Source organism: Coccomyxa subellipsoidea (assembly GCF_000258705.1).
Source record: "Coccomyxa subellipsoidea C-169, whole genome shotgun sequence".
Lineage (NCBI taxonomy): Eukaryota > Viridiplantae > Chlorophyta > Trebouxiophyceae > Coccomyxaceae > Coccomyxa > Coccomyxa subellipsoidea.
The window spans coordinates 2,084,475-2,103,533 of NW_005178042.1; the positions used below are offsets into that span (position 1 = coordinate 2,084,475).

At 51.6% G+C, this 19,059-nt stretch overlaps 7 protein-coding genes across 7 annotated transcripts; 5 read left to right on the plus strand and 2 right to left on the minus strand.

Annotated features, from left to right (window-relative positions):
* Nucleotides 1–89: 89 nt before the first annotated feature.
* Nucleotides 90–1,546, plus strand: COCSUDRAFT_55431 (hypothetical protein; the record flags this gene model as incomplete). The annotated part of the gene is made up of 3 exons (XM_005651909.1): nucleotides 90–244; nucleotides 355–975; nucleotides 1,054–1,546. The coding sequence occupies 3 exons, from the start codon at nucleotides 90–92 to the stop codon at nucleotides 1,544–1,546; spliced, it is 1,269 nt and encodes a 422-aa protein (XP_005651966.1).
* Nucleotides 1,547–3,132: 1,586 nt separating this feature from the next.
* Nucleotides 3,133–4,115, minus strand: COCSUDRAFT_11745 (hypothetical protein; the record flags this gene model as incomplete). The annotated part of the gene is made up of 5 exons (XM_005651910.1): nucleotides 3,133–3,214; nucleotides 3,372–3,443; nucleotides 3,548–3,675; nucleotides 3,785–3,901; nucleotides 4,074–4,115. 5 exons carry the CDS (start codon nucleotides 4,113–4,115, stop codon nucleotides 3,133–3,135), a joined length of 441 nt encoding a protein of 146 aa, XP_005651967.1.
* Nucleotides 4,116–5,054: 939 nt separating this feature from the next.
* COCSUDRAFT_26724 (hypothetical protein) lies at nucleotides 5,055–6,626 on the plus strand (the record flags this gene model as incomplete). Its single annotated transcript, XM_005651911.1, has 3 exons — nucleotides 5,055–5,826; nucleotides 5,991–6,048; nucleotides 6,163–6,626. 2 exons carry the CDS (start codon nucleotides 5,055–5,057, stop codon nucleotides 6,017–6,019), a joined length of 801 nt encoding a protein of 266 aa, XP_005651968.1. The 3' UTR covers nucleotides 6,020–6,048; nucleotides 6,163–6,626.
* A 1,274-nt stretch (nucleotides 6,627–7,900) lies between these two features.
* On the plus strand, nucleotides 7,901–9,687 carry COCSUDRAFT_11573 (kinase-like protein; the record flags this gene model as incomplete). The annotated part of the gene is made up of 6 exons (XM_005651912.1): nucleotides 7,901–8,146; nucleotides 8,237–8,337; nucleotides 8,444–8,576; nucleotides 8,685–8,847; nucleotides 9,125–9,315; nucleotides 9,484–9,687. 6 exons carry the CDS (start codon nucleotides 7,901–7,903, stop codon nucleotides 9,685–9,687), a joined length of 1,038 nt encoding a protein of 345 aa, XP_005651969.1.
* A 1,534-nt stretch (nucleotides 9,688–11,221) lies between these two features.
* On the minus strand, nucleotides 11,222–12,989 carry COCSUDRAFT_83455 (hypothetical protein; the record flags this gene model as incomplete). Its single annotated transcript, XM_005652322.1, has 8 exons — nucleotides 11,222–11,483; nucleotides 11,601–11,772; nucleotides 11,879–11,899; nucleotides 11,993–12,050; nucleotides 12,137–12,280; nucleotides 12,388–12,501; nucleotides 12,623–12,762; nucleotides 12,941–12,989. 8 exons carry the CDS (start codon nucleotides 12,987–12,989, stop codon nucleotides 11,222–11,224), a joined length of 960 nt encoding a protein of 319 aa, XP_005652379.1.
* Nucleotides 12,411–15,258, plus strand: COCSUDRAFT_52164 (hypothetical protein). Its single transcript, XM_005651913.1, has 8 exons — nucleotides 12,411–12,501; nucleotides 12,623–12,762; nucleotides 12,941–13,573; nucleotides 13,662–13,712; nucleotides 13,812–13,943; nucleotides 14,042–14,233; nucleotides 14,338–14,566; nucleotides 14,696–15,258. Exons 3-8 carry the CDS (start codon nucleotides 13,460–13,462, stop codon nucleotides 14,938–14,940), a joined length of 963 nt encoding a protein of 320 aa, XP_005651970.1. The 5' UTR covers nucleotides 12,411–12,501; nucleotides 12,623–12,762; nucleotides 12,941–13,459; the 3' UTR covers nucleotides 14,941–15,258.
* A 631-nt stretch (nucleotides 15,259–15,889) lies between these two features.
* COCSUDRAFT_11605 (SM/Sec1-family protein) lies at nucleotides 15,890–18,655 on the plus strand (the record flags this gene model as incomplete). Its single annotated transcript, XM_005651914.1, has 10 exons — nucleotides 15,890–16,087; nucleotides 16,260–16,347; nucleotides 16,462–16,645; nucleotides 16,768–16,842; nucleotides 16,930–17,173; nucleotides 17,271–17,552; nucleotides 17,668–17,774; nucleotides 17,886–18,108; nucleotides 18,223–18,354; nucleotides 18,470–18,655. 10 exons carry the CDS (start codon nucleotides 15,890–15,892, stop codon nucleotides 18,653–18,655), a joined length of 1,719 nt encoding a protein of 572 aa, XP_005651971.1.
* Between the last annotated feature and the right edge of the window lie 404 nt (nucleotides 18,656–19,059).

Genomic DNA, 19,059 nt, shown 5'->3' on the forward strand with positions numbered 1-19,059 from the left:
GAGGGTAACCTCATCCCCAGAGGCGCACTCCAGCCCGCCGGCAACGCAACACCGCTGAGGTGACGTTGCACTCTGGCACGACAGCTGCCATGCACCCCGTCACCTGGTACCCTCAGGCCTTCCCAGTGGACCCTGGCGTCTTCCAAGGCCGTCCGCTGTCGCCGCTCCTTTTCGTGCTTGCGGCGCAACCGAGTGCCGGGCATGCCGGGCTCCTCGCGCCGCAGCAGGCTTTCCAGCCCATAAGGTGTCCTTTCGGGCAGCGAGCACCTGTCATGCACCATGCCGACGAAACCATCGTGCATGCGAGGAGCTGGACTCCAGCGTGGTCCTGCACTGCGCAGACACGGGTGCCAGGTTGCTGGGCCTGGGCAGCCACAGCCACTTGACCGGGCCAGATCCGGTAATCGGAGTCACCTTCGCAACGCCGGGAGGCAGCGTCAAGCACCTGGGCATTTCTCTGTCCACACAGCCAGCCGCTGCGGCCGCTGCGGTCGCAGCCCTTCACACAGCCATCGTCACGATGGTGGCGGCGCGAATCGTCTTGTCAGGCTTCCGCCTCAGCCTGCTGAGTTGGGGGTACGTCACCTACCATGCCACCCTCGTGCCAGGGCCACCGGAGCGGCTCTGTAGAGCCATCCACACCTTCGGCGCGGCGAACAGGCAGCGCAACAGCACACTTCCCGGGCAAGCAGACCTGCTTTCGCTCGGCAAAGAAGGGCGGCATAACGCTTGTGGACAGCCGAATTTAGATCGTGGCACTCCAACCCAAGGTGCTGGGCAGGCTGCTGGAGCCAGAGTAGCTGGCCTGGAAGGCCTTCCGAAGAAGAAGGCACAAGAGAACAGCCTGGCTGGCAGCTCAGGACCCCGCCTCGCTCTCAGCGCGCCACCAACATATCTGGCAGCTGGGCAGATTCCTGCTTGTCTCCAATTTTCCAGCAGAGCGGCTGCAGGCCTCGGGGACCCTTACCAGAAGCTGTGGCCTCATCGCCGTTAGAATCAACCAGACTCGCTCAGCTACAACGCGGTCCTCAGTGAGCCCCTATTCTGCAACAGGCTGCTCACAGATGCTGGTAGACAACCCCTCGCCTGGGAGGACTGGGCCCGGCTGGGCATTGTCAGGATCAGCCACCTTAACGACATGTTGCGTGACCCGGAGCACCAGCACAGCACGATCCGCGATCGCCTCCCGACCCTCCTCGAGGCCCTGCATGCCGCGTTGGTGCGATACTGGGATTTCACAAGGCCCTGGCACCCGCGCACCGGGAAACGCCAGAAGCCACAGGAGCAGGAGGAGAAAGCTCCGCCGCCCCCGGCCGCAGCACTCAAGCCGTACTTCTTCGGCCCGCACCACCCCTGCCCATCCACACACACACACGCTCCCTCACACATGAATTCTTCCTGGGGCAAAACAGTAGTCTCTACCGTAACAGTCGCACGAGTGTCAAGCAGGAATGAATATGAGGAAGGAGTATCACCAGCGAGACTGCTGGACGATACCACCCGCCGGAGCCCCGCCAGCACTCTGCAGGCGGCCCACAGCGAGTAGCACCCCGCCTTGTAAGGATGAACCTTCTTACAATATGTATGCTAGTCGCACACTTTCTAGTACACATGCGTAAGGATTTTTAAAACGTTCGGACCCGCTACCACTGAAGAGGGGCGGTAAGGGCGGCCCACAGTACCAAAGCTAGGCCTCAAACTGCAGTGTCGAAGCAGAGCTGCAGCCGGCTGTCTGCCGCGCCGGGTGACCCAGTGGCCTTAACACCAGGCATCTGCGGATGTTCCTGCCCTGCCCGAAGTGACCCATCAAGCCTCTGGTGACCTGCATCTACGACATCAACCTGCTCGGCCAGCATTGCTGGATCCCGTAGTGCAACATCCATTTCTTGAAGCTGGCCCAAGGGCAACTATCAGACACCCCTTCGTCTCCCCACTGGTTCGGCTGTGACCGGAGAGGCTTCAGCCGGGGGATCCCCCTGAGTGCGGAGCGCATGGGCATTGAGGGCCCGCAAAGGACTAGACGGTCCAATAGCCTTGCATCGAGCTGGTCACACTGGCCGGTAGGCGGCAGATTTGCTGAGGGCTCCTGCCCCTCTGCTGCCTGCTCTTCTGGAATATCTGGGAAGCTCCCTTGCGGGCTGGGGCCCGTTGTCTGCCGAGGAAGTTCTGGAGCCCTGTCATGTGCTCTGACTCTCGTGGCTCTGACAGCCCCCAATTACTAGCAAGAGCCCTTTAAATCCCTTGGGAAAACTCTCAATAGATGTGGGGTGAGGGAAAGGAGTGCACAGTGGCACAAACCTAACACCCCGTGCTTGGACATTGCTTGAAATAGCATACATACATCAGTGAGCTTTCAAAGGATTCTGAGAGTCCCTTGAAAGGCATGCGAGATAGAGTGATTAGGGGCTGTGAGAGACGATCCTGGCAACATTCTATCTTGACTCAAGATTCTTGAGCCTCGTTTCCCCTCACAACTGGCTGAGCCTGGGTGAGTGGGGTGACTCCAGTGGTACTGTTGTACAAAAATGAATCATCCAGCAGAAGGATACCCATTTCTGTGCGTATGTGTCACGACGATCCTAGCAACACGGTTGAATATGTCGACACTTGTAACTATTGGACGCATTTTCAATCGTCCTGCATTATGATCTTAAGAACTTGCGAGGTGCATGTAGCGCTCACGGCCGCAATGAGCATAAATGAGTACAGCAATCTAGCTGGACACAGTCAGTGCCTGATTCCATTGGCACCTCGTCCAACGTTGCCTCAAATGCAACTTGCCTCAAATGCAAAAATATGTGTTTGGCATCTCAACTTAGGTGCCCTATGGGACTGCCCATAGGCCACTTGAAACTAATGAATTGCTTGCAAGCAATAAAGGGGTCACCAAATGGGTCCTTGTAAGAGGGAAAGTCTACCATGAGGCCTGTTGTTCTTGGTGCGCCACATGGGGACTCGATTACACGATATGTTCATTGTTGTAATGCAGGTATACTCTTGGCTTATGAATCCACCTGCAAACGTGGCAAATTTGTCAAGATAGTATCAACCACAAAGGTCCATGGCTGCAGACGCGCATTGAAAGCAGGATGACACATCTGCACAAGTCAGCTCTTTGGCTCAGGCAATTTTTCAAACAACGCTTACCTGCATGGTGGGAACAGGCCATTCTTTGTTAACTCCGCCAATGAAGCAATGCGTTATGCCAACATTCCTGCTCAAGCACAGGAGGTCTGAAAGTGCTTCTTGACACACAGGCTGTCACCCTGCCAACGCTGCCATCATGACAGGCAGCTCATTGTCTTTGTCATGGAATGAAATTGAAAACAGTGCCAGCATGAGTCTGATAATCAATCAAGGATGGAACGTACTCACGACTGAAGTTTATGAGCGCATTTATCAGCACATCTAGAGCTAATTCGTCTGCTGTGCCGAGGTTGAACCTTCACACCACAGTCCAGTCACATCGATATTTGCATGAAGTGAAAAAAGGTGGAGAAATAAGTTTCCTGCACACTTCTGTCCAAGAGGTAAGAGGCGTCCTTACCAGCAGCGGCACCACTTGCCTTTGTGCTCAAGTGAGCCCATATCATGGAATGTGGCCTGGAAAGCTGAGTCGCTGTGCTCGTGATCATAATTCATGAAGCTGACTGTTTCATTTCCTGCATACATGGCCTGCGCCCACATGATCATACAGGATGAAAATGTGCGTGAGGCTGCCTATAACGTCTTGAGGCAAACAAGCAAAAATCAGAGTGTCCTGCATTCTGCAAGGCTTGCAGACCTGCAGGTTCATGGTGTTGTAACCTCCCAGTCGGCCAATCATGAACCATGACGACAGGACGGCATCCAAAAGCTCCAGGTCTTCCTCTGAGGGGCTTTGGTGAAGCTCAAACCATACCTGGCTCAGACTCAAAACGGCTCAGGTGACTGGTGAAGCAAGGAGCGGAGCAAAACTGGTCCCTGTCTCAAAATTTTGTCTGGTCAAGACTTTGCGAGTAAAGCATTCCTTGCGTGTATCGCCGGCAAGTTGTTACTGAAAGCAGACGCACACTGTGGGGCCACGAGCGTACCCATAGGCTGAAAGTGTCCACCTCCCTGAACTGAACTTGCATGAGATCAAGAGAGCCTGCAAGCAAACTTCAACCGTTCTCACAGTACAGTCTAGCATTGGACCATCAAAAATGTGATTCGATCTTCTGGCACCACCCATCATAGACTGGATGGTATCCCTTGCCAAGTTTTTTTTTTTCAGTGATCCATCACCTCTTGATGCAGGTTCTGCCAAGCCAACAGCTGGGCATCTAGTACGTGACCTGCGCATGAAAGGAGTCATAATGTCTCAACATTGTCATCAGGATTGCTTCCTCTTGTCAACGTCACCATCAGTTGTGACTCGCCTTCGATCTGGAGCAGCGGACATGGTCTGTTGCTCCCGCCAGTAGCACGATCCGCGTCTATCTGGGATATGACACAGATTTCCGATGTGTTTTGGTCGGAAGACATTGCGGGCTGTAAGTGTCTGAGAGCAGGTTGCAACTGGCTTGCATTGTTCAGCTCCCCGATACCCCAGCGAGCTGGCCATTGATTTCAAGCCACTGATTTTGTTTGTCGGTGCTTGAAAACTATTGATTTATAGTGGCCAGACGTCAGGTGACCCAAATAAACCGATGCAATATTCCAATCAAGCTGTTGATCTCGAAGGTGGCATAGTTCTGGCAAGAGCATAGACAATGCAGCGTCAAGGATCAGCTCACGCACCACTTCATAACGGTTTCAGAGATAAAGAGGCCTGGGTGTTGAATGGAAGCCTCATGAGAAACACAGCACGTGCATTCAGCTGGGTGCAGTTACTCATCTTCGAGTAATTTGTTGAGGCGACTTGTTCTCTGTTGCTGCAAAGTCTCTTGTCAGGAGAAAACGTTCAGATCTCGGCGTCTATGCAATTGCAGGTCAGCAGTAGTCTCTTGTTGATGAGCAGACGGCAGGCCATATAATGCAAGTGCCCTAGTGTTCAACAGGCACACTGTTCACCCGACGCTCGATCAGACAAAATGCTCAGATCCGCTGCAAGATGCCTCAGCGTATGCGCCGCGCATGCCGATCTCACTCCAGCCATTGTGGGCTCAGCCTTCTCAGATCTGGAACGATGCTTGTTGAGGAGAAATGCCCATCAACAGTCAGGCAGCGACGCCAGTGAAGCAGCAGGGCCTGGCCCGGGTAGTGAGGCGGAGGAGACCTTCCTGCAGCTGTACCGCAGACACAACAGCAGCCTGAAGCACCTCAAGGGGCAGGTCATTGGGGCGCGGGTGTTCAAGACAGACAGGCGATTTGTCTACCTGGACACAGGATTCAACAAGCACGTGAAGTACGCTAAGAAGGAGCTGCACCTGTCCCAGCTGGTGTCCAGCAGCGACGGAGGGCTGCGCACCTCTCCAGACGACTTCAGACTGGGAGACGTGCTGCAGTTCATCATTGAGGAGCTGGAGACGCCCTATGGGGACATGCAGCTTGCAGTAGAGCGGCCCATTGAGAAGGACAAGGTGGCTGGAGTCTGGGAGATGGTGAAGGAAGCGATGCACACAAATCAGCCGGTCATGGGCCGCGTGCTCAACGCTGTCAATGGGGGCTACAGCGTGGGCGTGGCAGGCATTGTGACATTCTGCCCATTCAGCCAGATGTCCTTCCTGACAGCGAGCAAGGTCGGGATGCTGCAGCCCTTCCTCGTGACCAACATGAACGAGGCCAAGCGCAACATCGTCCTGCAGGATGCCACGGTGCTCAGGAGGCGCAGGGGACCCAGGGAAGACCTCATAAGAGATCAAGGTGATTCCACCCACCCAGGCAATGTGCCTCCAGTCAAGCGTTTGACCCTAATCGTGCCAGATGTTCTCTGATGCAAGCATATCTCATAATTCGTAGATGCTGCTTTATCGGACCATGGGCCTGATCCTTAGTATTCACCACTGACGTTGCCGAATTTATCCCAGGTCGCCCAGCAAGAAGCGATGCAGACTAGACAGACGTGCACAAAGTTGGCTGGCAAAGGTAGGCATGCTGATCCAGCACTTTTAATACCTGCTGAGCATGGAGACTGTTTTGAGCCTCTCATTTATATATTGCTGTGTGACACTGGCCAAGGCTGACCTGTCTTTGCCGCAGGACGCATTACGGCCCGAGGATGCGTCGAGGATCAACGAAGCAAGACACTCTTCTGTTTGTGCAAGATGGGCCATCCATCAGAGTCAATCTTCACAGCGCGAGGCACAATTTCTGACAACCCAATGGCAAGAATTCAACTTGGCTGCATCTGCTTGTTAAAATTTCCTTCAGACCAGGGATACAATTATGGTCTTGAATGCATTGAGGGAGGAGAGACAGGGAGTGCCCTTGCCGGCCCTGGCCTCAATCTAGGAAACAACCTTAGCTTTAGTACTCTGTCAAATACTGCAACTGCAAATGCCAGCAATTTACTTTGTACTTTGCTATCTTAGAGAAGGAGGGATGCAGACACTGAAGCAGAGCGAATGCCAGAGTAAGTGGAAAGCCCTGCCAAAACAGTCACCGCAGTTGGCCAGCTGGCCACTCCACCGTGTTTGTTGTTGATGTAACTGTAGGTCTGCTTTTACTGTAGCTCTTGCTTGCTGGCTTGCAGCTGCAGGTACACTGGTTGGAGTACAGTGGATGTCGTCATGACCTTGATATATTCATACAGTAACACTATATATAAAACATCGATGCATGCTTGCAATTGCAATCAAGCAACTGCATCTGCCGATCAACATGATCATCATTGATGCCCATATGGCCCGGTCTAGGAGTGCATGTTGTAGCCAGCGCTCGCGCGCCGGGCATGATGCGATAAAACATTAATGTGGAGATCATGGAGCTGCAAGGATGAGCCAGAGCGCTCAGTTTGAGCTCCCCTGCTTTGCTTGTTCATCGTGGCCATGGGTTCCCTATCCTGGTATGCATCCCCTGCAATTTAGAAAAAGAAAGCAGTATCCATTATGGTTAAATCTCAGGGAAAGGTTTCCAGGAACGCCGGTGCACACGTGTGCCAAGACTTGTACTAGGCATTCCGGAGATTTCCTCGGTCCTCGATCCCTGGAGAAGGAAGGCTTCCTCAGTGAAGTTCGGTCATCTAGAATAAAACCAGCGGGTATACTGCAGCTGTCTGGATGTACTGGAGTCGGTGTGCTCTGTTGCTACGAGTTTCCGTTTTTGACATGCCAGTGCCTTCTCACGCTCACTGGTATCCCTCTACACACATTAACCCAACTTGAGCTTTAGATTTTTTCTGGTTACTGGGTACTTGTCGATTTCTTACATTGAGAGTCTGATGCAATTCCAGTTTCTGGGGTCACCTAGAACACTCAATAGAGCAGGCTAAGTCCAGCAATTATCAGAGACTGTACTTTGCAAGCTTACTTCCGTGGAGCTCTTTCTCGCAGACAACCATCTCCGATCCTTGAAGAAGATACGTCAGACAGTCTTTGGCCAGCTAGGGGGCTGGCGAGTGCCCTGCTATATCGGAATGGACTGTATAGCTGAGCGTGTCCCGGGTTCAACTTTACTATTGGAAACCCTCCCGAAGCAAGCAAAATATCACTGCGAGAGCGTCACAGGTTCCCTATAGGTACAACACCAAATTATATATTAAGAATCCAGGTGAGTAAGAGACTCGCCAGTAACTAGCCAGTATCTCTAGAGGCAGTGTTTTGCAGTCTCGTTGGTGGCCACATCAGCATGGGCATCGAAGGAAATACTTCAAATGATGCTCCCATTTGTAGCGCTTTTTTCTTGCAGCCCCAGAGGGGGTTGGGCCAATATATAGAACAAGATTGTCTTGCGCAGGGAGTCTCTCCAACGCTGAAGCTTGTCAGACAGCTCAATGCAAATGGGCGGGACTCCCATAGTGCTATACGAGGGAAATATTGAGCCCAGGACCGTGCACGTCACTGAAAGCTGTCCCCCAGCCATGTCGCGCGCGGGGACATGGCGTTTGGAAGACTTTGAGCTGCACAAACAGCTGTACAAAGGGAAGGCATCCCTTCTCTACAGAGCAACATGCAGGTTGTCAGGTCTGCCGGTTGCCTTGAAGCTCTACAGAAAGCTCAGGCTTTCAGCTCTAAACTGGTATCAGGTATGTGGGCTATCTGGACCGCTCGATGAGTTCTGCATTGTCCCTCAGTACACATCCATTAAAGTCTGTTAATCCTCTTTGTTCTCACAGGTACAGCGGGAGATCAGGATACACAGCCAGCTGCAGCATGAGAACATTGTACAGCTCTATGCAGCCTTCGAAGACAGTGACCATGTGTACCTTGCGCTGCAGTATGCAGATGGCAAGTCAACACCTCGAACCTGTGATACGAAATAGCATGTGTGATGTAGCAGTGTAGCTGCTGCCTTGAGCATGCCAATGGCGTTGTTGGCGCAGATCAGGCTGTGCATGTGCAGGGGGTGATCTGTACGAGGAGCTGAAACGCCACGGTGGTCACTTGAGCGAAGAGACAGTGGCCAGAGATGTCATCCGACCATGCCTGTCTGCTCTTGCATACCTCCACCTCAAGGTGTGTTTGTCTACCACATCCAAATTTCATTTTCATAGCTGAAGAGCTGACAGTGGTGGGACTTGGATTGATTTGCCAGTGAACAGGGCTTAATCTTGTGTAACATAGGGGTTCTTGTGGAGGGACTGCAAGCCTGAGAACATACTGCTGGCTGGGCCGGGCTTTGGTAGTGTAAAATTGGCAGATTTTGGTCTGTCCATTGATTCAACAGAAGAGCGCCCAGTGACGCGAGCAGGGACACTGGATTACATGGCCCCTGAGGTGTGCCTATGTTGCCCTGTCCATGGATTTCTGCTCTGCATCTCTTGATTCTTTTCATCAAATTCTCAACATCTATGTCTTTCGGTGCTATCAGCTAGGCCAGATCAACTCACAGTGGCATGCTGGACAGGTTGTCATGTGCCCTGAAAAGAGCTACCCACAAGAGAACAAGGAGAAAGCCTTGCTGGGCTACACATCCAGGTGAACAAATGGCAACCACACCTGTGAGACCAACTGAAAAGATATTTGCCTCTGTTCCTCCATTGTTCCCACTTGCCCAACCTCAGGTCCAGCGGTGCACCGCAGTGTGGATGCCTGGGCGATCGGAATTCTGGGATATGAGCTGGTTGTTGGGCATCCACCGTTTGAGAGAGAGACCCGCACAGACACCTACGAGCAAATAATGTACCGCCGGCCCAATTACCCTGCCTGGATATCAGAGGAATCACGCACGTTCATCAGTGCCGCACTGACAAAGGTGATGACGGATGCATCGAAGGAGGGACATGGCCTTGGATGTTGCAGTAAAAGAGAAATGCAAAGTTTTGTGTGAGAAATAGCTAAGACCATATGCAGCAAGTAGGCGAGTAGGTGTGTGGAAGCCACACTGAGGGTGCATGCTCGATTTTCTCGTTTGCGGCTGCAGTCTGCTCGCAAAAGACCCACGGCGGCAGATCTTCTGGATCATCCCTGGATTCTCAAGCACTGTCCGCGCACACCTGTACCAGCAGCTGCTGAAGGCCAGAACGAGGTTGCCAGCGAGAAGTCTGCTGTGTCTGACAGCAAAGAATCAGATGATGTGAAGAAGGTAAGTTGCAGCTCTGGGATGGTCAGACACATACAATATTGACAAGGAACTAAAGCAGCTGCTAGCAGGACTAAAAAATGTTTTGCCCGACCATATGGCATCTTTCTTAATTTATCATATGCATTGCTTGTGGCTTTACTTGCACAAAATTTTAGCTAATCATAGCAGCTGCTGGCTTTTGATGTGCAGGCATCTCCAGCGTCCTTCTTTAACATCATGGTGGACTGCAATGTTGCATCAAGCGATGTTGCTCCACCTGAATCCCAGCACTCAGCACCTGTCACGGTAACCCTGCAAGCATTCTCAAACACACTGCCATATTTCTTGGCTGCTGACTGTACCAGCGCTACCATGGCACCTTGTGATCTTTTCTGTTTGCAGGCCGCCGGCAGCGATCCAGAAATGGGCTTGCAGAGCATCTTCCAGTGGGCCAACTCTTCAATACAGCGTCTTACCTCGAGGCTTCTTGCCAGCACAGCTGTGGTGCAGGATCATGTTTTGTGGAGCGCTGAGTCCTTGCAGGTAGGTCCTGCACCATCTTGGACAATTAGCAACCAAATTCTTGCCCGTATTTAATTTACATTGCCTTGTGCAGGGAGACGCCACTGAAGAGCACACGCCGCCAGAGAGCAGCGCAGATGAACCGTCGACTGCCAGGCAGAGGAGTGCTTCGTCGGAAGGGGGTTCCCTGGCGACCCTGTTCTATCCACCCCTGCCAGACGACCACCAGAAGAGGAATGCAAGTGGCTTTGCCGAGTCGCTTGTCAAATCAACGGCCCTGCTGGAAGCAGAGAAGCTCAGGAAAAGCAGGGCAAGCGGCATGGATGCGGAGAGCGCAGATGCATGCAGCACCCCCACAGCGATCAAAGCGCACCGCGGATCCCAGGCTGCACCCAGGGAGGGCTGTCCTGGTGAGTCCGGAAGCGCAGCACCCAGCGCAGCTATTGCAGCGCTGCATGATGCAGTTTCACCCTGGAGTAGCCCCGCCCGGAGGCGTGGCCATGGCGACTCAAGCGGCAGTCTTGCATCAACTCCCCCGCCACGAGGGCCCATCAAGTTCCCAAGTTACAAGGAGGGCCGATTGTCATACAGCAGGGCAGGGGGTTCCGTAGAACGACAGCCAGACAGTCAATATTAGGGTCATGCACTTGCGTGTAACTCTCTTTATTCTACATACCATCAGGGGAGGCCGCCAGATACTTCTTTGAGAGCAGGCTTGATGTGATGATCAATATCACCATCATCGTGATCACTGCTGCATTGCATTTAGACGATGTTCTTATTCATAGATGTTCGGATAATCAACCGATATGGCAAGTACTGAGCCCTGATGGGCTTTTTTTAGGTCAGAAAATTTGCTTTGAATCAGTTTGAACATACTTGCACCCTATGGTTCAGGGACGCTTGCTCATGTTTGAGACTCGCACAGTTTGCTGGCTCTGTTATAACTGAAATTACTCAGTACACCTGCCAAATGTTGCTAGTTGAGATGCAATAACGTAATTCAAGGTAAACGATATCGATTCAGACAAGATGATTTCATTACAATGCAATTCCATGGCAAGAATCTGGGTTGTCAGGCTGCCATGCGCTCCAGAAGCATTGTGGTCGTTTTTGCAGCATTTACTGCAACTGCCACCTGTACATTGGCTCTGTCCGTCCAGCCATGGGGATTGTTCCAGCGCTTCAACCCAACATCCATCACAGTCATCCCAGTTGCCACGCTCTCTGTCAGCACCCTGACTTGACCAAATCTCCATGTGAAAAGCGCGGGTTGCAGGACAGCAGCCAGAGCTGATGGGTCATGTACATACACAGAATCCATGTCATAAGAATCCCTGCGACAGCAAATGTACAAGCAAGTCAATGTTGCAAGCACTTCTGCGAGCGATGCATCACTTGAAATGTATCCAGGTATGACAACTGTAGCTTCGTATCAGGAGTTTGGGGCTTACTTATGATACTTGAGGTAAAACGCCGTGATCTCTGACAAAAATGTTCCAAAGCGCCCCCTGTCTTGCAACCCTCTCAACTCAGTGCCAGTGAATTGACAACTGTGGGTCACATCAAGCCCGACTATCTTGATGTTGCCACCTTGCCCAAGCACGAAGTCGGCTGCTTCAGGATCTGTCAAAGCACAGAGATCTGTTTGTTCTGATGCTGTCAGCCTGAGAAACCACAAAGTGACATGGGTGCAGATATGGCGACTTTAGTTTTCTGATGGTCCGCCCACCTCCATACATGTTGGCTTCAGCTGCAAGCACCAGGGGACAATGTTGAGACTGCCCGAAAGGATCTTGCCAGATCAAATTTCACTCATAGAGTACAACAGAATCTGGACGATTACCTGCAGGGTTAACATTGCCATTCACGAAAAATGCTCCCCCTAAGACTACTATTTCTGCCTGCATGGAACAACATCCGCTTCTTCAATCTCAGCCCTATCGTGGCGACGGAAGCCACACAACGTGAACTCCGCTGAACAGCGCACCGCATTTCTTGCTACGCTGCTGTCAAGCTGCATTGCAATAGCAATGTTGGTCAGTGGCCCCAAAGCTAGGATACTGACTTCCCCAGGGTTCTCTCTGACTGTCTGAACAATGAATTCAGCAGCACAGCCGCTCCATTTTGTTCCCTGAGAGAAGCAGACTCTTGTTCACACTTTCAAACGCATGACATGCGCTAGCATGGTTCACCTCTTGCAATGAGACATGAAGCGAGCTCCTTACGGAAGGAAGTGACCTCTGCGATGTCAATGTTGATGTTTCCAAAACCATCAGTGCCATGCACAAAGTCTGCCACCCATGTCTTTGGTGTACCATTCAGTGTTACATGAGCGCCCTCGGCCACAGGCACCTGTGGGAGCAGCACAGCAGCATGCTTCAGCAAGGATTCTCCACCATTCTTGGTGTGTGCAACACTGAGCATCATTGCGGTGAAAGTACATGCTGTTCCCCTTCAAATCTAAGGCCATCACCTGTGTCATTTCAGCCAACTCCAGCAGCTTGAAAGCATTACGGGTAGCTGTCTGGGTATACACATTACCAAACACCGTTGTGAGCCCGATCACTTCAACCTCTGGCGAGTTGAAGGCTGCCAAGATTGCCATTGCATCGTCTGCAGCATTTGGAAGGTTTGTTCTTGAGGTGGGATCATCAAGGTACTGGATCAGCCAAGCCTCACAGATGTCTCAAACATTTCTGATCAGGGGGTCCCAGCACATTTCACATGCACATTGCATAAAATCAAGATTCATGGTCGGACACCGTCACTGTTGCTGTGTGCTGTGTCTCACCAACGCCAGGATCTGTGTCGATCAGAAGCTTCTTTCTCTGCTGCGTCATCTGAAAGAGGAATGATCTTTCCCTTGTGAGATAGGTGTATGCTCAACGCATTCAAAGAGACGTCACATTGTACAGAAAGACCCGCTGTACTCCCATAAGAGTAGATGGGGATCTCAAAATCTCACTGTCCTGCTTTCTCGCACAAACTGGATCAATGTCACAGATAGTACAACAGCACAACTGATCTCTTTTCAATGCGTTTGCTCGATCCTCAATACAAGCCTGGTCCCAGGAATCGCAATCACTTTCAGCCACGTGGCATCACATGATACCACGTGCTGAGATTGCCAGAGCAACCTTCCTTTTCGTTGCCCTGGGCTTCGCCAATCCACGAACGTACTCCTTAGACATATCGGAACAAGGAGGTCCTGTGGCAGCACTCTTGCACTTACACAGATCATTAGCAAAAAGGAATTTCTCAATAACATCACAATCCTGCTCCTCTTGAATAACCAGGAAGGGACTCCGAGATGGGTCGCGGATCAAGGCATTCCAAGAATGCCGGCACTATGGGGTCGGAGGCAATGACATATGGGGAGATGAAGGGTTTGGGATATGGAACAGTCTCGGAACGACTGGGAAAGGTGCTCAGTGCTCTTCTTCGTTTATCATTTGTCCGATGTATTTGTCATTCAACAAAAGCTGCTCAATATCTCTCATTCTGGATTGCAGGATGCAGTTGGCAATTACTACGATTGTCGCCTCACCCTTCAACCTGCGGTGGTGAGTGGACTTGTCTTCTTGTGGTCACATGAGCTTTAGTCCTCTATCCAACCCAGCAGGAAACTTTGCTGATACCTGATTGCTCCTGACCTGGACAAGGACCCGGTCTGCACGCCAGACGGATACCTCTACAGCAGAGAGGCCATTTTGGAGAGCCTGCTACAGCAGAAGAAGTCCAACAAGAGGAAATATGCAGTGTGGGAGGCCCAGCAGCAGGAAGTATTGCGAAAGGTACTTTTTCCCTGTTCCGTGTCGACACTTTGCGTATTCCCATGCACGCCATTGCAGGAGTTGTTAGGGTAGCAGCTTAGCAGAAGGTGCTTTGACAGGAGAGTGAAAGGGAAGCAGTGGAGGCACAGACGCATCTATTGGCGTTCGATCGTCAAAATCACATGGGAGCTTCTGATACGGTGGCAAGGACCCTTAAAAAGGCCATCCAGGAGGAAGCAGAGGCCATGCTCAGCGACAAGAAGGTTGTCAACAGTGCTGTCAACATCGCTGGCAATACAGAGAAGATCAAGGTACGCGGAAATCTCTGCTGTATCTGCAGCATAGCACATTTCAGGAGATGGATCGTCTCACACATGTGCGCTTGTGCTGACAACGTCCTGCTTCATGCACACAGGAAATGAAGGCATTCTGGCTGCCCTCAAAAGCACCAGAGGCCAATAATATTGTGGCCAAGCCAGACATGAACACATGCTGCCCAGCCAGTGGAAAGAAGCTGCGTCTGAAGGACTTGATACCTGTCAGATTTACGTGCGTCCCCGAAGCAGAGGATGGATACGCCATGGACCCTGTTACAAAGGACACATTCTCAAACGCTAATCGAGTGGTGGTACTGAAACCAACAGGTGCGTCATCACTGCGGCATCCTTGAAGTTTGTCTTATGCTGTTCTTCGTGCCTGTTTTGATGTTCATATGCAGAGAGTTAATCTGTTGATTGTAAAACACTGTCTGAGATGTTCCTTTTGGAGGGCAGGTGATGTGATGTTGAAGGAGACGTACAAGAGCTGCGTGCAGCCGGAAGGCATGTACAATGGGACCGCCATAAAGGAGAGCGATGTGATCGAGCTCAAGAGGGGCGGCACCGGCTTTGCAGCCCATGATGGCCAATCTGTGCAGGCCAAGAAGTTCTTTCCGCTGGGTCCAGGGTCAGGCAAATACGATTTGCGCGGGCAGCACCAGGCCGCCAGATCGCTTGGGGGTCTGTCCTTCCAGAATTAAGTTCTGTGGTGTATGGCTTGGCAGGCATGCATGCACTAAAGATGTGGCGCTTCCTTGAGCACACTATGACAAAGAGGTGACGACCAATGACCTGCTTGGGAGGGGTATCCCAATTCTGCCCCAGTTCATCGGTTGTGCGAGTATGAAAGATGACTGCGTACAATTCATTTTTGGGAACCTGCATCAATATGCTTGTGTGCAAGTTGTGATACCTGCATTCAATGGTCGTTTATCTAGGAGTGCAACAACTTGTTGCCTTGAAGGTGTCTGAATGGGAGTGTCCTGCAAGGCGCTCTTGTTCTACAAAGGTTCTCCACTATGCAGTGATCACAAGTCTCTGGAGGAATCATGCAAGAAGCATCGTCATGATATTGTGCACATGGGACTGCCTGCAAGATACCAGCAACTCAGGCAGACTTGAGATGTCCAAATCTATAAAGAGACTGAATCTCTCAACTAGACAGCAATGCTGGCAGCTTCATCATGACTCACTGGGATAAAGCCTGGCAAGACGAGAGCTCCGAGCTCTCGTTTCAGAATCTAGTTTATAGATATCATATGATCATAGCTATCGATATATCGGCTGCAGCTGTAAAAAGCTAGTGCTTGTGATGAAAACCTCATTGTAAAGCGTCTAGGCAGTAGCAGAACACCAGGACAATGACGGTGAGAGCATTGGGGAGCCTGAATTATCAGCAGTCTTGTGCATGGATTCCTTCTGGGGTTTCTCCTTCCCATGCATGATGAGTCTGAGGTGACTAACCCTGCTCTTGGCACCGAGAATAAGCGGACACATTTGTGCAGATCTTTGTACTTTACTTGACAGAATTTCTTAAAAAGAAAGTACCGGAGCAGACCTGCTGCAGCATCAATCGCGCCAGTCCAAGAAAACAAACCCGCACCTTCGTTTGACTGGATTGTTGACTGATTAAATCCCACATCTGCAGACATGGATCTATCAACTGTCATACGATTTTACATCGAAAAAATGCTGAAGGACGTCAAGGGCATGAAAGCTCTGCTCTTGGATACAGAAACTACACGGATAGTCAGCACTGTATATAGCCAGTCTGAAATATTGGAACAGGAGGTCTACCTCGTTGAAAAGCTAGATGCAGACCCTGGAGAGCAGCTTCTGCATCTGAAAGTGCGCCTCCTGGATGACCTTTGTTCCTCTTTGCAATACGATTGCAGGGTGATCTTGGTGGATGTCTAGTGTGTCTGACCCTTGCGACGCAGATTCCGTGCTTCTTTGAGAAGCTGACGTTGTGATTTGAATATTGCGATTTAAATGAGAGACCAAGATGCGCTGTTTGCAGGCGGTCTGCTTCTTGAGGCCTACACGAGAGAATGTCGCTCGCCTCAGGAAGGAACTTCGTTCTCCACGTTATGGAGATTACCATCTCTGTAAGTCATTTGATTGTGGTGCCTAGAGTGTGATATTGTATCTCTTCCAGGGCGCGAGGTAGCATCTGACGTTACTGGTCCAGGCGCCTTCACACTTCCCTTTGTGGTATGCAGTCTTCACCAACAGAATTGAGGACTTACGGCTCCAAGACTTGGCGGAAGTGGATCTCAGGGAAACTGTATTCCAAGTCCAAGAGTTCTTCGGGGACTTTGCAGTCCTGGACCCCCACCATTTTGCGGTCCCCGTTTTGCAAAACCATGTCACACTGCAGCCCTTCACATGGGACTATGGGAGGAGGTATGGACACCAATGGGCATAACGTCAATCTACGCTCTTACCTGCATGTCAAGCATTTGTGGAGCTTTTGCTTCAAGTACAAGTTCATGGACCTGATACATTGGTGCGCATGCCTTGTGCAGCACGGATGCAGTCGCACGGATGACAGAGGGCTTGGCATCTCTCATGCTCTCCCTGCGGAGACGATTTGCTGTAAGGTGCGTTTGGCGGGTCACTGTCACATGTCGACAATGCTGAGCAGTTCTAAAACTCCGGAATGTGGCTGACAAGTGTGGCTCACACAGGTACCAGAAAGGGTCAGAAATGTGCGAGAAGCTGGCCCAGTCCCTGCATCACCTGACCACATCAGAGGAGCGCGAGCTATTTGACTTTGGCAAGCGTGGAGGGGAGGTGGCACCTATCGTGCTGCTGCTGGACAGAAAGGAGGACCCTGTCACTCCGCTGCTGTTGCAGTGGACTTACCAGGCCATGGTGCATGAGCTCATCGGCATCAACACCAACAGAGTGGATCTCACGCATGTCCCAGGGGTGCGGACGCTCTGGCTTGCAGCAGCACCTTCAGTAGCTTTCTGATGCCTCGGCGTCGTCTGAGCAACCCGTGACCCTGGCAATGCGCGCTGAGCAGGTGAAGAAGGACTTCCAGGAGATTGTGCTGTCAGCGCGGCAGGACGAGTTCTACAGGAAGCACATGTATGCAAACTTTGGTGACATTGGGGCGGCAGTGAAGGACTTGGTGGACGAGTTCCAGAAGCAGTCTACCAGCAGCCGCAATATCAACACCATTGAGGACATGCAGAACTTTGTGGAGAACTTCAGCGAGTTCAGCGCAGCGCAGCGCAATACGGGGAAGCATGTCACGCTCATGTCAGAGCTGTCCCGCCTTGTGGACGCGCGCACGCTCATGCAGGTGCACCCATCGCTTTGTGTGATGATACTTTAGTGTGTACTCTTACACCCGCTGCTTTGTTTAGCATGAATGTGCAAGGACATGTGTATTGAGGGCTTAAAATGGGTGTGTGCAGGTGTCCAGTGTGGAGCAGGAGGTGTGCTGCAGCACAGGGAATCTGATGGGGCACTATGAGGCTGTGCGGGACCTCATCAACAGCCCGCACATCACTGACGATGACAGGTGAAAAGACTGGAGGGCAACTGTCCTTAATCAACCACTTTACCTGTGGTTTAGGCATGCTGTCTAGGAGGCGAGGTCATGAGATGCTTGAGCAGACTGATGCTGGTGCAGGATGCGGCTGGTGATGCTGTTCGCATTGAGGTATGAGCGGGATGGCCAGACGCAGCTGACAGATCTGCTGCAGCGATTGCAAGACTTTGGGCTGATGCGGCAGCAGCTGGGCCTGGTGCGCACGCTGTTGGCCCATGCCGGCGCTGACAAGCGCATCGGGGACTTGTTCTCCAACAGATCCTTCTCCTCCAGATTCGCCACCATGGCCAAGCACAGCCTGCGGGTGAGCAACGTGACCTCATGCCGTCACTGCGTTTCAAGCAGGAACATCTTGATCTCTACTGCTAGCAATCCAGGTGTCTTCCCATGTGAACGCTTGAACCCTCTCCATCTGCAGGGCGTGGAAAATGTCTACACACAACACACGCCTCTGCTCATCAACACTTTGGAAGCCCTCATCCGCGGCCGCTTGAAGGATACAGATTTCCCCTACATAGACAAGACGCACAACGGAGCCTCGCCTGCAAAGGTTCCCAAGGTGTGCATCTGCCTGGCATCAGTGAGGCGTCTACAATTTTGCATCATGTCTGACTCGAGTCACGTACACCAGGGAGATTCTGATGAAGTCTTTTTTTCTGGTGCAGTTGATTGTGGTGTTCATCGTTGGTGGCACAACCTACGAGGAAGCAAGGGCACTGGCAGAGCTGAATGCGCAAGGAGAGAGGAATGAGGGATGGTCTGCTGGCGTGAGAATACTGCTGGGTGGCACAGGCGTGCTCAACTCAAAGTCTTTCATGGACAATCTTATGGCATTCATGGCGCTCAACTGAAATAGCTGTAGGTCTGCATGTTCTTGTCACTCCAAACTGGAGTCCAATTGATATCCACGTGCCAGAGAGTTTGGATGCGATTGCTGTAACTGGACCAGCATGTAAGCCATACATGGCTGCCAAATGCATGGTACTCCGGTTTTGAACTGCTTCAATTCCTTCAACAGCCTTCTACAGTTGCTACCGTCTGAAATGCATGACATGAGTACAATCCTCAGCAGCAATGGAAAGAGAAGCGTTGTGCAAATCGACATGCTGCCAGTGGTACAATCTACGAAGATGTTGTTGCTTGGATCAATCTCAAAATATCTGGGTCATTGAGCTTCACTGCCGATTTGATACCATAGCACCAACAGTCCACTTGATCCCGAAGGGCTGCCACCGCCGTCATCTGAGTGGGACTG